Source organism: Musa acuminata, chromosome BXJ2-2, assembly GCF_036884655.1.
Source record: "Musa acuminata AAA Group cultivar baxijiao chromosome BXJ2-2, Cavendish_Baxijiao_AAA, whole genome shotgun sequence".
Taxonomy (NCBI): domain Eukaryota; kingdom Viridiplantae; phylum Streptophyta; class Magnoliopsida; order Zingiberales; family Musaceae; genus Musa; species Musa acuminata.
Genome location: NC_088339.1, coordinates 33,317,459 through 33,332,012, shown reverse-complemented (window position 1 = coordinate 33,332,012; position 14,554 = coordinate 33,317,459). Strand labels below are relative to the sequence as shown.

The 14,554-nt window shown below is 40.5% G+C and overlaps 1 protein-coding gene across 1 annotated transcript; it reads right to left on the bottom strand.

Annotated features, from left to right (window-relative positions):
- Positions 1-7,333: 7,333 nt before the first annotated feature.
- LOC103976602 (O-fucosyltransferase 10) lies at positions 7,334-13,514 on the bottom strand. The gene is made up of 10 exons (XM_009391868.3): positions 12,829-13,514; positions 12,159-12,234; positions 10,846-10,913; positions 10,632-10,720; positions 9,805-10,002; positions 9,078-9,282; positions 8,831-8,998; positions 8,151-8,318; positions 7,875-8,065; positions 7,334-7,787 (listed from the first exon to the last, which is right to left on the bottom strand). Exons 1-10 carry the CDS (start codon positions 13,141-13,143, stop codon positions 7,604-7,606), a joined length of 1,662 nt encoding a protein of 553 aa, XP_009390143.2. The 5' UTR covers positions 13,144-13,514; the 3' UTR covers positions 7,334-7,603.
- Between the last annotated feature and the right edge of the window lie 1,040 nt (positions 13,515-14,554).

Sequence of the window (14,554 nt, the reverse complement as noted above, 5' to 3'; positions counted from 1 at the left end):
GCCATTGCTTATCGTAAAAGCATTAGGCATCCATTTACCTATCGAAGCGACGCATTGGTGAAACCATTTGATCTCCTCTGACGAGTAGCCAGGCAGAAGGTCCAGATCAAACAGACCTAAGGTTTCCAGCTAAACCGCCTCCGCCTCCTCCTCCTCCTACTTCTCCTCCCCGTCAATCCTCTCATCCACTTTTGCCTGATTCCGCAAGTAGCCGCTGCCATCGTCGTCGCTAGAGGAGATCGAACTCCACGGGGATCGAAACGGGAGTAATCGGATCGGATCGGATCGAAACGCGATCATTTAACCCGTTTATACAATAGATAATATTTTATATTATGTCACGAATATAAACGGGAGTATTGGCTATATATTGCATAATATCTTTCAAGAGTTCGAGAATAACATATTGATCCTTATATATTTGAACATAAATCTGAAAATTCTCATGGGTATACTTATTATTTGTAGTTATTTAGTAATTAATTTAAAATTTATAAAATATATAAATTACATATATTATTATTAATATTTCGATATAGGTATAATGATGTGGCTGACACCTCGATGTCATGTGGCTTACACCTCAATCTTAAATCGTCAGAGCTAAATTTATATCAAAGGTATTTAATATAATGTTTATGTATGTCTATCTCTTTTTATTTTATTTATGTTTATATATAATTAATTATATAAAATAAAATTATCAAAAAATAAATCATCGAATAACTATTTTTTAAGTTTCTAGCTTTATAGAGTGGTACGAAGTATCAACCAGCACAACACTGAACTATCCAAGTAACAAATAGTTGGATAAGCCTTTGAGGTAGTATCTAGAGCTGGTTTATTATCTTATTCTATAACTTCGTTATATGGATACTTATGGGGATTTATGATCATGGCGGACCACGTTAGACATTTTATTGTATGACCATTCAGAACTTATGAAATACATTTTTATAATTTATATTACCTAAGTGTTTATTGAAATGTTTATTCATCCAGAGCTACTTGGAGCTTGTGTGAATGTCATGGTATGGAAAGATGGGTTATGGATTAAATGGGTGAATGTCATGGTATCATAAAGGTGGGTATTCTGTGCATGTATTGAATTTTATATCAGAAAAAAACCTTGGTCATCAGTATATGGAGGTTGTGTACTACTAAGAGGGATTCCAAATGTAATTACTAGTGAGTCTCGTAGAGGTTTGTTGATCATATAGAAATATAATTAGAGTGATTAGAGAGTTAAACTATTTCATAGCTTATAATTGTTTAAGGAAGCCCGATAAGTCAAAAGATAAAGTAGAGTGAGCAAACGTTGCCATCAATGATGCAAAGGAGAATAAAATCGACACAAGCCTTGCAACGTGATAATGGAGGTCTTATATAAGAGTTGTAGCCTATCTTTCCTTTGATCAAAGGAAACTCCTCAAAGAATACAAAGGGCTTAAAGTAGTTGGTCAAAAGGGGCGAGGAAGCAATAATGATTCCAAAAGGGCTTAGCTACTTAATACTAAGCATTAATTAGGATAGAGGTGGACTTGGAGGAGTGTTATAGTGCTACCAAGGCGGATCTACCGATTGCTAAAAAAAGGGTACAAATGTGTGGCAACGAATAATAGAGTCATGGGCCAATAGTGTCATGATACCACAAGTGCGAGACTTCCATAGAGTCATCAATCCCTTACTTTTATAGAAGGATAGTGCATGGTTATGAAAGGAGTCCGATGCAATAAAGAATGCAAATGCAAACTCGAGGTACCGAGACAAGACAGAATGACAAAGGATAAAGAATTATGTGAGATTAGTGTCGATAAGCTTCTCATCATAGTTAAAAGTGAGAAATTTTATATCGATACAAAATTGTTTGACTAAGAAATGAAGTAAATAGTATATGATGTTATACCCTTTCTACTCAAATAAGTAAGTGATAAAAATGATGGAGAAGATGGTATAACCCCATAGACAACCAAAATTATCGAAGACTTGCTCCTAAGTCGGGATAAAATTTTATTATTTTTGGAAAAAAAACTTTATACATTCTAGAAGTTCGATGGTAATGAGGAGGTGAATTGTAGTAGCTAACTTAATGCAAAGAGTGTAAATACGTCAAGTATATTAGAAGTGTGTAAAGAGTAGACGAAGACTAGTAGTAACTAGCTTAATGCATAAAGTACAACCATTGAAGAGGTGGATGAAATCAAGTAATCTTTGTTTTTTCAACTCTTAAGAAAATAGGTAAAACTGAGTACCTTAATTTTCTTATTTGTCTAATAAAGAAGCTCTATACATGTTCAAAGACTATTCGAAGAGACTTAATGGAAGTCAACAATTGTCTAATTCTCATTAATGGTGATCGATTCTATCAAAAGTAGATTGTCTACTTCATTTCTCAACATAGTGTTAATCGAAGATGAAAGAAATATGAACATGCTTGGAGGTGATTACTAAGTAAAAGATGAATCAATCGACAAATTTTATAGAGAAAATATATAAAAAAAATTTAAAGTCTACGAGCTGATGCTTGTTAAAGCTCCAACAAGCATTCCCTGGTTCAAGTGACATATGACGTTTGAGAAACTAACACACAATAATATCTTTTCCTTCATCTAAGGGATTCGTAAGAATAAGCAAATGTCAGCACAACTCGGTTGATCCTACACTAGGGTCAGAGTTATTGGTGAGTTGAAGTAGTATTGGTGGATCAAAATTTGACTACTCAAAAATAACAATAAAGAGAAGCTATGAGCCAAGAGGCATGTTACAACTATAGAAAAAGATTGAAGATTTAACGAAAGTGAGGAAATACATCATTCGCAAAGTCATCGACAATGACATTGAAGGAATAAGTGAGGGAGAATATTATGGATAAATTTATACAAACTATGTTTGATGTAATGTTTGTATATGTTTATGTCTTTCGATTTTATTCATGTTTTGTACAACATATAGAGGGCTTACAATAGGATTAACAACCCAATATTAATTAGCTTTTGTGGCATTTTAAACCTACAAAGAATTATCATAAAATAGGTCATATAGATAGAAATTTTAAGATTTTTTCTAACTTTATAAAGTAGTACAGAGTATTAGGCAGCACAACATCTTAAAGCTACTCAAGTGTCATATGGTTAGATGGGCCAATGGAATAGTATCGATTTATTGCCTTATTTCTATAGTAGTGTCACGTAGGTACTTATATAGACTTTTGATCATTGTGGATCACTTTGGACCATTTATTGTATGACTATTCAAAGCTTACGAAGTTTATATTTGTAATTTATATTATCTTTTAAGTATTTGCTAAAATATTTACTTGTCGGATCACCAGCTAAATACTTTTTTTAATCTATTTTCTCTTTTTCAAGTCTTTTAGAGATTATAAGAAATTTTAAGAAAGTTGACCCTATATGGATGGACACGTAAGAATATCATGTATCTGAGGTAAAACCAACTAAGCCCGTGATAAAATAGTCAATGCCCGAGACTGCTAATTAATAGATGCTTTAGCGTAGGATGATTCACATCTCACCACCATCCAATCAATATCAAGTGCCCCCGAGCTACTAAATTGTTATCTTACCTCGAATTCAATATATCACCACCTTTATACTGAACGCGTGGAGGTTATGACACCATAAACCCATTATAAAAATACTTTCAAGTAATATTATTAAAGTTGAACTTATCTAGTGTCAACAAGGGATTAATTCTAATATATACTTACGAATCAACTCACATATAACACCGAAGATGTTTCGTAAGACATTTTTATCATGATGTCACTTAAATGTAAGCCAATCGATAGATACAAGCAAATAATAGTAATAATAATTTTTGTAAAACCCTTCTCTTCTTATTTCATTGTACAAGATCACACCTTAGACGATCGACCACGCATATCTTACACAAATAACCTTATACTTCATGGTAGCAAAGTTACACTACAAACACCCAGCTGCATACACAGGCGGCATGTGTATAATTCTACATGAATACATGCATGCATACATTGACACGTCGTGAGGACGAACTCATCGATGAAGACAACATGCACGCAGAGAAGAGCTTCTTAACGTAGACACTCATGCTACTGCCACTGGCTTGGGATCTAGTTCGAACCAAGCCCCCCATGGCTTGGGTGGGTAGATCATGAGCCTGCCGTCGTAGCGTAGGGCGTAGAGGTGGCCGGGATCGTCGTAGTGCCCGGCGATCGCGCCTGTGCCATAGAGCCGCTGGACCCTACCGTCGGGGTGCTGAGCCCTGAGCACCAGCTCGCCCATGGGGCTCAAGAACATCTGGCACTCGACCACAGGAAGGTTGGGGAGGGCGGTGTTGGTCGTCCATGTCGCTTCGCCGCTCCCCACGTCCACGATGCTGAGGTTGCAGGTGCTGTCGAGGCGCAGCGTGTAGTTCGCGTAGCTGAGCACGTCGCCAGGCAAGACCACCTTGGGGCCGGACATGACCGCGCCGCCCAGCCCCACGTCGCGGTCGTCGAGGAGCCGGTGTCCGTCTGAGCGCGGCGCCACCGCGTGCGGGAGCGCCGGGAGACACAGCTCCTTGGGCGTGCAGAAAATCGCCGGGCCGTAGACGTAGGTGTCGCCCTGGACGCCGGCCAGAACGTAGTAGCCGGAGCGGGTGGCGTCGGGCTTGAACTTCCTCGGCTCGACCTCGCCAGCGGGGAGGAGCTGGGAGGTGCCGTTGTAGTTCATCCAGAGCTGGCAACCCCTCGCGCCGGGGAAACCCGAATGAAGGTAGTAGTACTTCTTTGCACGCTTCGGCCAATATTGGATGCTGCAGTTGGTTCCCAAGTAGAAGCCGAAGTCGCCGAGGCTACGCGGAGCCAAGAGGTACTGTCCTGGCTCGTTGAACAACGCGTCCACGGAGACCACCGGGCGAAGGAGAAGGCAGAAGGCGAAACAGTAAAGGAGGGGAAGGAACAAGATAGATGCCATTGACATGCAGTGTATTGGCAGTGGTTTTTTGGTGTTCTTGGTTGCAACCGTGCTGGTCACTCATGACAGCTTTATACATGAATGACTCGCAAAAATGAACGAAGAGGGTAAACAAAGATGAAAAGGAGAGACCTAAGAACTGTGATGTAGTGATGACAGAGTTCAATTACTCCTGTAAACCATGTCTGCATCCATGCTGCACGGTAATATTATTCATGTCCCATGTAGGCGTAGCTTTTTATGGATTAAGCATCTGAGAACAAGCGACCTTCGATCAATAATCGAATCACACGTAGGATAACTATTATCTTGCATCATATCGAACGTACAGCACTGTCATCTAATGCCATGTCGCCACATCTTTGTCCGGTTTAACGAGCACATACTATAGCAAACACAAAAGCTAATCATCATATTGTCTCAGATTGCCCGGCTGCATATGTATAGTACACATATCATCATCGAACAGTGCTCTTGTTCATGATGTTTCGAAGTAAAAGCCATGGAAGCTAGGGAGGTCGTACATGAACTTAGAATCCAAGAACTACGAGGATATGGTATCGACATTGTCTGCATGCGTGTGGAAGGAAAGATAGGATAGGGAGATTCCTAATTAGCAATAGATCGTATCAGTTTGTCCCTCATCTACGTATTTTACATGGTTTAAGCATCTGTCATGAAATGTCACACATACGTGAGGACTACTGGGTTGCGTCAAAGTGTTCGCACAACACTATGGTCAGTACGTGAACAATTTAATGCTATATGTCGCCACCTTTTTGTCCAAGTTTAATGATCACACAACGTAATGAACACTTGAGGTTGAGAAGTCGTACGTGCTATTTGCTTACCCATTCAAACAACAACCTGTCTGACAAACGGACCGGTCAAAATTAGATTGATGTATGTGGCAATAATTGAGGAGTCTCGTACAAATGTACACGTCAGACGCAGAAAACTTGATGCCACATGCTGACAAGGCCTCCGATCATGCAAACTCTGCGCAGGGTAAGCTCTATATTGCGTTCCATCTTGTCGTCTCAACCGTCCGTTTGATTCGATGATGAAGAGAGGATGAAATCAAAGGGCCTCGATGGACCCTGTGTGGTCACGATACCCTAACGAGGCTATATATAGAGAGTTAGGCATCGAGGGAGTGAGCAAGCGAGCTTTTATGGCAGCTGCTCCCGGGCGTACGATGAACTCCTTTCTGCTCCTCTACCTCTTCTTCTTCTTCTTCTTCTCCCTCGAGACCCTGACAGTTCTCGCCGACGACGACGTTGCTCTCTTCTCTCACCTCAAGTCCAGCATCCTCAAGCAGGGCGACAGCCTGGCCAACAATGGCTCCACCTTGACCTTGCAGGTCGACTGTGACCTTGTCCTGAGGGACACCAGCAACATGATCATATGGAACTCCGGCAGCGTCGCCCGAGCCATCGACTGCATATTTTGGATCAACAGGTACGGCGTGGCCGTCGTCAGCGACACCGAAGGCGTTCCCTTGTGGACAACCGGCAGCCCGGCGCGTCGGGGGAGCTACGCCCTCCTCCTCCGCCCCGACGGCACGCTCCGAATCTACGGCCCCTCGCTGTGGAGCTTCAAATCCATAGCCAACAGCAGCGGCAGCGACGGCACGGTCTCCAACCACCGGCTCGCGTCATCGTCCTTTGATAGCTCGGGCTACATCATGTACTCGTCGGACGACTTCATCTACAGGCCCACTGGCGGGGCGCTGCTTAAGAACGGCAACTACACCTTGGTGCTGGAGACTACGTGCACCATGCACATCCGCGGGGCCAGCGAGGTGGAAGCCGCATCCGCCAGGGAGGAGCGACGGGGTCTGCAGGCCACTGCTCCCACCTGCAAGGCGCAACTGTCGTCCGACGGGGAACTGACCGCCTACAGGCTGCTCTTCCCCGAGGAGGGTAGCCTTCAAGACGTGTGGCTACGAACCTGGGGATCCGACTTCACAAAAAAGACGCCGGAGTCTATCGCCGCCCTCGTCGACGGCGGCTCCGCCGGGGAGCTTCTCATATACCCCATGAAGCAGACGCTGGCATGAGACCCCTGAACCAGCTGCATGCATGCGTGCATGCTTGTATACGTATAGCTGCGCGCTTGTCGTTCATCGTCTTCTTCCTCTGTGTTCGGTGTGCTGTAATCTGCTGCTATGTCGGCTGTTCTCCTGCAGGTGACATAAACAACAGGAGGAGGCCAATTCTGTGTCAGTAACTACTTAAACTATGTGCTTCATTATGTTACATTGCTGCACTGAATTCGTACCATATAATCTTATTTCTCTATCTATAATTCTTTCCCCGAAAAAGAGGAAGAAATTTCAATTACATCAAACATTGATTCCAAAATGCACTTTATTCACAGGAAAAATAGGTCACCAAAATATTCATTTTGTTGGCTCCAATGTCCATCAATCAAACAAAAACGGAAAAAAAAAAAAAGATAAAACAAATTGCAAATGCATAGAAAAATCACTCATTATCCTCCAATATATCATTTCTACATGAGAGGCAAAGTCATGCAACCACATCCTGCTGCAAAAACCAAGCAGGTGCTGTCTCAGATGAAGGTGTTCAACACAAAAAAAGGGTTCTCCTTCAGGTTCCAAGGTGGAGAGATGAACACTGCAATCAGCCAACTCCATGGTGGTGCTGATATCTCTTGAACAATGTTGAGTTGGCTTGATGATCATGGAGACATGCACAATCTGGTGAAGGGAAGGAGTAGACTGACTGACTGCTCTTCCTGAGCACCATCCCCTTCCTTTCACTCTCATCAAGCATCACCTCCAATTGTCCTCTGAAAGCCTTCCAACTGCAGTGAATCGACCATCAATGGTTCACATTCATGGACTTCAGCAATCACTAGCAAGAAGAACAGGAATACACGATGCAGGAGCACCTGATGTTGGTGTCCTGAAACAACACGGCTAGCTTTGGCTTGTTTGGCTTGATGGTCTTGGCATGGCCGCCATAGAGAAAGCGCCGGTGGCCCATCATGAAGTGTGGGAAATTGCCACCTTGAGTGGTCACGAACACTTCGCTGTGAAGGCAAACAGAGTAGTCGAGAGCAGCCATTCTTGACGAGTAGTTCTGCATCGGAATTTTGTGCTACGATTATCGCAGTTCAATTGGGAATGACACCGTATAAGGAAGGCATTAGAAGCCTTTAATGTACCTGAAATGGAGCAAGCTCCTCAGAAGTAGCAAGAGATTCTTTTGTTTGAAGGAGAGGAAATAGTTGGAGTAGAGGAGCTAAATGTGTTTCCTCCTTGTAGAGTTTCCCAGATGCCAAATAAATAGGAGTGTCATTGCTGAAACCCATACCCCTTAACATCATCCCCACCTATCCTGACAGGGGAGAAGACAACTAGTTATAGATCTTAGTAGCATGTAAGTTTCAGCAAGCAACAGATTGATCAGAGTTTTCAGGGTAAATTATAATGTTTTGAGACAGATCGGGGTAGATCTAACATTAACAATTACATGAAAAATATCCTGGAAATTCATATTAAGGAAGAAATCTTATTCGTGTGCTGAATGAAACATCTAGATAAGGTTTTATGACCTCTTGAAACCTACTATATTGGATTCAGCCCTACCAAAAAATTAAAGCAAACCAGTAAAGTACTCATTTATATGTCATCGAGCATACATAAGTAAAAATGATTATGTATGTGTAGCTTTGTAAGTTATATACAACAATCAAAAGGAGTTGCATATTTGTCACGGAGTATCATGATCTAGAATGATTTATGTTTTAAAAACTTTTTAAAATTTTACCTCCAAAAAAACTTGAACCGAAGATGATTATGTCACCAAATCGAAACAGTCGAGATATATAGCTTTGTGAGGTACCTCCAAAGGTGTCAAGGGGCATTTTCCTTGCATTCGGTTTAGATCTGGTCTCAAACAATGACCTCGGAGTTTAAACTTCTCCTTCCAACCTCTTTGGCGAGCAGAATCCATTTCTACTTTTTCGGACATACCTCCATCATAAATGCAGCATGAAAAGGCCACCATGTCCTGCAATTGAAGGAACATGGAATAAAATCACCGACTAGCTTAACACATAGAATGACCTCACTGGTTCAGAATTCGATACCTCCTCGAAGCGAAGGTGGATTGAGACATACTTCCCACCAGACAATGAGCTCTTCTCAACCATACGGCCGGCCAACTTCTTTGCCATTGCTGCTATTGGGAGAGAAAACCTTAGTGCCTGGTAATTAGCTAAACACCGAAGTCTCTGCATATCTGATGGAACTTCATTTGACAGTCTATTTGCAAATGGACTTATGCGAATAACCCTGCAAAATCCTTGAGACATCAGTTTATATTATGTGTACTATGAAAAAAATATACATAATCTCTGTCATAAGATCCCGAAGGTCTCCTTTATACAATACCAAAATAAACCAGACAGCTTGAATGTGGCACTAACAGGATAGACTTATAAAATCTTGCCACAGTAACAAGCACAAGAATTACACTGAAGATGGCGCTGACAGAAACCAGAAACTCGCAGTTTCCTTGTGGAATGTCAACAAGCCTTCTACCTGCATGTAGTCTAATATACAGCACGAAATCAATCATAAGTTCAAAACATGGTTTGGTTTTTCCTGAAATATGGATTTTTTCTGCTGATGCCTCCTTAATGAAAAGAAATTATCATTTTCCTTGTTTTATATATAAGATAATTTTATCAATATAAAGCATTGATGGAGTTACTACTTGACTACGCAAATTAAAAGGAGAACACCCAATGGAGGCAAAGTTCATAGCAAAAAAGAAAATTATACTCTAGATAAGGCAGAAGCAGTGAAACATACCCATGCTCCCGTAACAACGGTACTGCAACATCAGAATAATAACTGCTTGATGCCCAAGCTTTTACTTTCAAGTTTGGTACGTTGCTGATATCGTAACCAAATCTTTCCATAACCATCTCAGGTATATCCCTCACTACTGTCACATGGCCTTCAAGCGTGTTTATAAAATGATCTTCGTCGTAGATATCTTTGAATTCACTGTAAAGAGGATAAGAAAATCTTCAAATTTATTTCAGAGGTTGAACATCATGAACAAGCATCTTCAATTATACAAGTTCCAGAATCAAAATCACATCCTAATATGGAACAAATTAAACTCCAGAAGAGTCTTTCCAAAAAGCAGTAGACACTGAATTGCATATACATACAACTCATTATCATCTAATCTAGACAAGTAAAATCAATTTTTTTAGCAGATATTTAATAATCTTCAAATGACAATTTCCAACGACAATATCTCAAAATCACTTGTCTGTTTTACATTTCTGAAAATATGGTTCCAACCACCCAAACCTATTAGATGCAGAAAAATGGACATATCCAAGTAGATGTTCAAAAGATTGGTCACAAGTACTTTCTTCGATATGACCATAAACTAACTCATAACAGTACACACAAAGTGAATCGAAATTAACATCTCTAACAAACTACAGTATGGCAACAGAGAACAAAGACTACTGCATACATAAAGGCCAACAGAAGATTACTTCTGAAAGAAAATAAGTAGAAAATTGTCAACTTATTTAGAACAAGTAAACCAATGACACAGCAGAGAATGCTTCTTGTCTCACATTGAAGGCTTAAGCAAAGACTATCTGTTTACTTGCCTTGGATCCATCCAGATGTTGTGAAGATGAAAGTTTGGGATCACAAGGACAGCATTAAGAAGCCCGGCCAGTGCGACCGCATTACATATCTGACATCCAGAAGTCATATATTAAGTATTAACCAGAAGATGAGATGCATTTGCAGAGCAAGGCAGATGAAACCGCAACATTCCTCTACTTTGTATAGCTAACGGCATTAAGATGAACTAAATACCGAGGAACGTTGCTGATTAAGACCACCATTTGCATCAACCATCAGGTAACCAAATGGTTCAGTTGATCCTGTAGATTAAAAGTAACAATTAGTGCATCATAAAAGAAAATTTTCTCAACAAAGCTTCTACACCAGTAAACAAATATAATCTTGATTCTTGAGTTTATGTGTATTCTGTGTTCAGGTAATTTTGTATAAAGCAATTGCATTTCATGCTATTATTAATATATGGAATGGTGCTTCTCATGGAAATTGAAATGCATGCAACATGACAAGTTGGAAATACATTATGGACTACAAGGTCTTGGTTACAGAGTAGGTTCTTCCTCAAAAATAAGACCTATTTGTTGTCATATAACCGTCCTAGGGCAAATGCTTCAACATGCATTTTCATCACTCTGGTCATATTTGTCCTTTCAATCATAACTCCATCACTCAAAGAAATCAAAAGATAAGCTGAATATTTGTTTACGAAATCATCCACATAACAATAAAAGAACACATTTAACATACTATGTCAGATGACTATTTATCCTAAATTTTGCAGAAAAAGATAATACTTTCGGATATCTGCAGGTTTCATTAAGAAAAAACTGAAAAATTGTAGAGCACATAAACCCTATGAAGACCACAATGTCCATCACTTTTTCAGTTTCTTGACGTAGTGATATGAATTTTGAATGGTTTAGAAAAAGGTAAGCAATCGTATGCACTGTGAATTGGAATTATTTTAAATTTGATTATGCCATGATTACCACATAATTTTGTAAGGTGGAATAATGGGATGCATGACCTTAAAAATGTTATCAAATTCCAATGGCACATTTTGCTCAAGAAAGGAATTTCTAAGCCTGTTGAGTTAATCAACAAAAATTAGGCACTTATAGAACTTCAACCCACCATCAGTATGGATAAAACCAATGATTTTGTATGGTGATCTATATAAGTACATACGTTGGAAGTAATGAAGAATGCGAAGAAGACTATTCAAAGAATGGAGTGTATCCTTTTTTTTTCGAGGAAAAAAACCATGAAGGTATGTTGTTTATCAACACATCTGGAACATAGTCAAGATCAAGGATGGGGAGGAACCCTCAAATTCATGATTTGTAAGCCCTGCTGTGGCAACAGGACCAATTAAAGTCATATCAATAATCATTTCAGCAAGGAAGTCAAACAGAGTCCATAAACAAGCAAAACCAACAACTCGGATTTGATTTATATACCGAACACTTATCGTCAATTATCTACCAATATTTTCGTGGTTTAGTCAAACATATAGCGGACGAAACCATCTCTGATCAGGCACGTACCGGGGTGTTCCATTTTATGATTTGTGCAATCCTTCCACTGTTTCAGTTTCCTTCTACTTGTCCAGATTGTGTTCAGCTACAAATGAATAACCACATGTTCTTAGTCAACCATGATGATATATTTAAGGAAAATGCATTCATAAAAGAACAAACTTATTTTGGCAAGTCAATGGACCATCACAAAGCAACAGCATAGAATCAAACCATTAAGTGCTGAACATGCAAAAATAAAGGAATTGGCGTGCAGGACATGTTCTTTAAATTATGTTAGTCAACAGAGACACAAAATATAAAATGGTGGTGGTTCAATTAATCCCTCCTGTTAATGTGATGGGTATAAGCTGCAGGAAATGGTCTCAACAAAAACAAAGATAAGTTGGCTTTTGGACTTCAGACACGACCACATCAAGCAAAAGAAGCTAAACGACCTTTTCATGATGCATAATGATGATATCTGAAACATGGATGCCACTATCTCCTACATGCAATCATGAGGAAAGGGTGTGGTAAATTAAGAGCAGCTGTAATAGGAACTAATTTCCTCTGCTGCTCTGCAAAATGGAAGGAGAGAAGCCAAAGAAATTACAGGGGGTAGCAATACATGAACAGGATTGCATTAAAGATGACACGGTGACCCTAGTACTGATCAAAGAGAGGAGACGATGCTCACCTGCACAGTGGAGGAATTGACCGACAGCAGGTCCGGCAAGAGCTTCTCGAAGAGCTCCTTGCTCCGGTACACCGACCCAGGGAGAGGGGCGGGCGGCGGCGCCACGGCCGAGAAGATGGAGGTGCAGTACAGTAACCCAAGAACGTAGGAGAGGAGCACGGAGAAGAGGAGGAACGGGGAGCGGAGCCGGCGAAGGGCCTCGGCAGCCTTGGGGTTCTCGGGGAGGTCGTACCAGGGCCTGCCTCGCGACGCACGGCGGCAATGCCCCTGCGGCGGCCTGGTGGGAAGGTCTTGGACGTGGGTCTTGGCCTTCATGGCTCCGGAGCTGGGTTCAGGCCATTGTATGAAGAGTTAAGAGGAGGTGGTGGTTGAGAGACAGGAGGAGGAGAAGATCACTCCAAGAAAGCGATGAGAGAGACTCTGGTGAGCTTTTAAAAGAGATGAAGAGGACAAAATGAGGTTGTTCAAAGTACAAAGCTTTTGTCTGGGCTCTCCCTCTCCACTTCTAACCAAAGAGGAGAGAGAAAGGTATCGAGGATGGGATGAGGTTCTTGGTGTTGAGAGAAAGAAGAAGAAGAAGCTTCAATAGAGAGAAGATGGTGAGCTTTGAAGAGAGATAATGATGGGATGAGGTTGTTCAACTTCAAACTACAAAGCCTGGCTTTGGATGAGTTTGTTTGGGCTCTCCTTCTTCACCTCCGAATAAAGAGAGAGAGAGAGAGAGAGAGAGGATTCAAAGCCTTTGACTCCTCCAAGTACAGGGGAAGATTTAAGCAAAAATCTTTCTGTGAGTGTGTCAAGCCATGGAGATGACATTGTCGGATCTTTTCTCTCACTACATTGGTATTTGCATATATTAATGATAGGATATAAGATTATATTTTTTCTATATTTAATAATTATTATAACAAGATAGGAAACTTCAGATGTAAATTGAGATGATAGATGATATCATGGCATTTCTTCCTTGTGGTGATCCCATTTCACTAAATTGCACTTCTCTAAGAATTAAAATTATTAGTTCAACATCAACCCTTAATTGCTTTTCTTGGGATTCTCATAATTATTTGAACATTAATTAGAGATGATGATTGGAATAGATGAAGTTCTTCAAGCAGTGTCAACATCCATTAGTAGCTCAGAGAACAGTGCATTGAAGAATGTCATACACCCAGTTAGGTGTAGCATCCATGCATGCTTACCCCCCCCCCCCCCCCCCCCCCACATCTGACACCTCCATTCAACTCACACATTTAGAAATGGCAGATAAAGCTGAGCCAGCAGAACCCCACAAGAGCTCAGAGGCTGTGAATTAAGGTTGCCATGAGCTGTTTGAAGGATTGCATCCCACTGAGTTAAGAGCTTTGTTAATAGCATAATGAGTGTCACAACTATGTCCAATAACATAATTGATCCATAATGAGTGTCACAACTATGAGTGTAAATAGCATAATGAGTGTAAATAGCATAATGAGTGTCACAACTATGTCCAATAACATAATTGATTCATTATTTTGTTAGACCTTAATCACATCATAAAAAGATTTCAAGTCAATTTAACGATGGTATATCCACTCCATTCCTATGAACTAATTCAATTGTTTTCTATGTGTTGTATGAACATACTGAACTTCTAAGTTTATACTCTTCTTTTTATTATTCGATAATTGGTGAGGAAAGAAATCGTTAATATCCTGATCAATCTAATGTAGTTCGGCCCGATATG

Bases quoted from the DNA above. Each gene is read 5' to 3' on its own strand.
- LOC103976602 (XM_009391868.3), bottom strand. From the start codon at position 13,143: ATGAAGGCCAAGACCCACGTCCAAGACCTTCCCACCAGGCCGCCGCAG. The intron at 10,721-10,845 runs GTATTTAGTTCA...TCTGGATGTCAG, and splicing joins TTAATCAGCAACGTTCCTCG to ATATGTAATGCGGTCGCACT. The intron at 9,283-9,804 runs GTATGTTTCACT...AGGATTTTGCAG, and splicing joins CCGTTGTTACGGGAGCATGG to GGTTATTCGCATAAGTCCAT.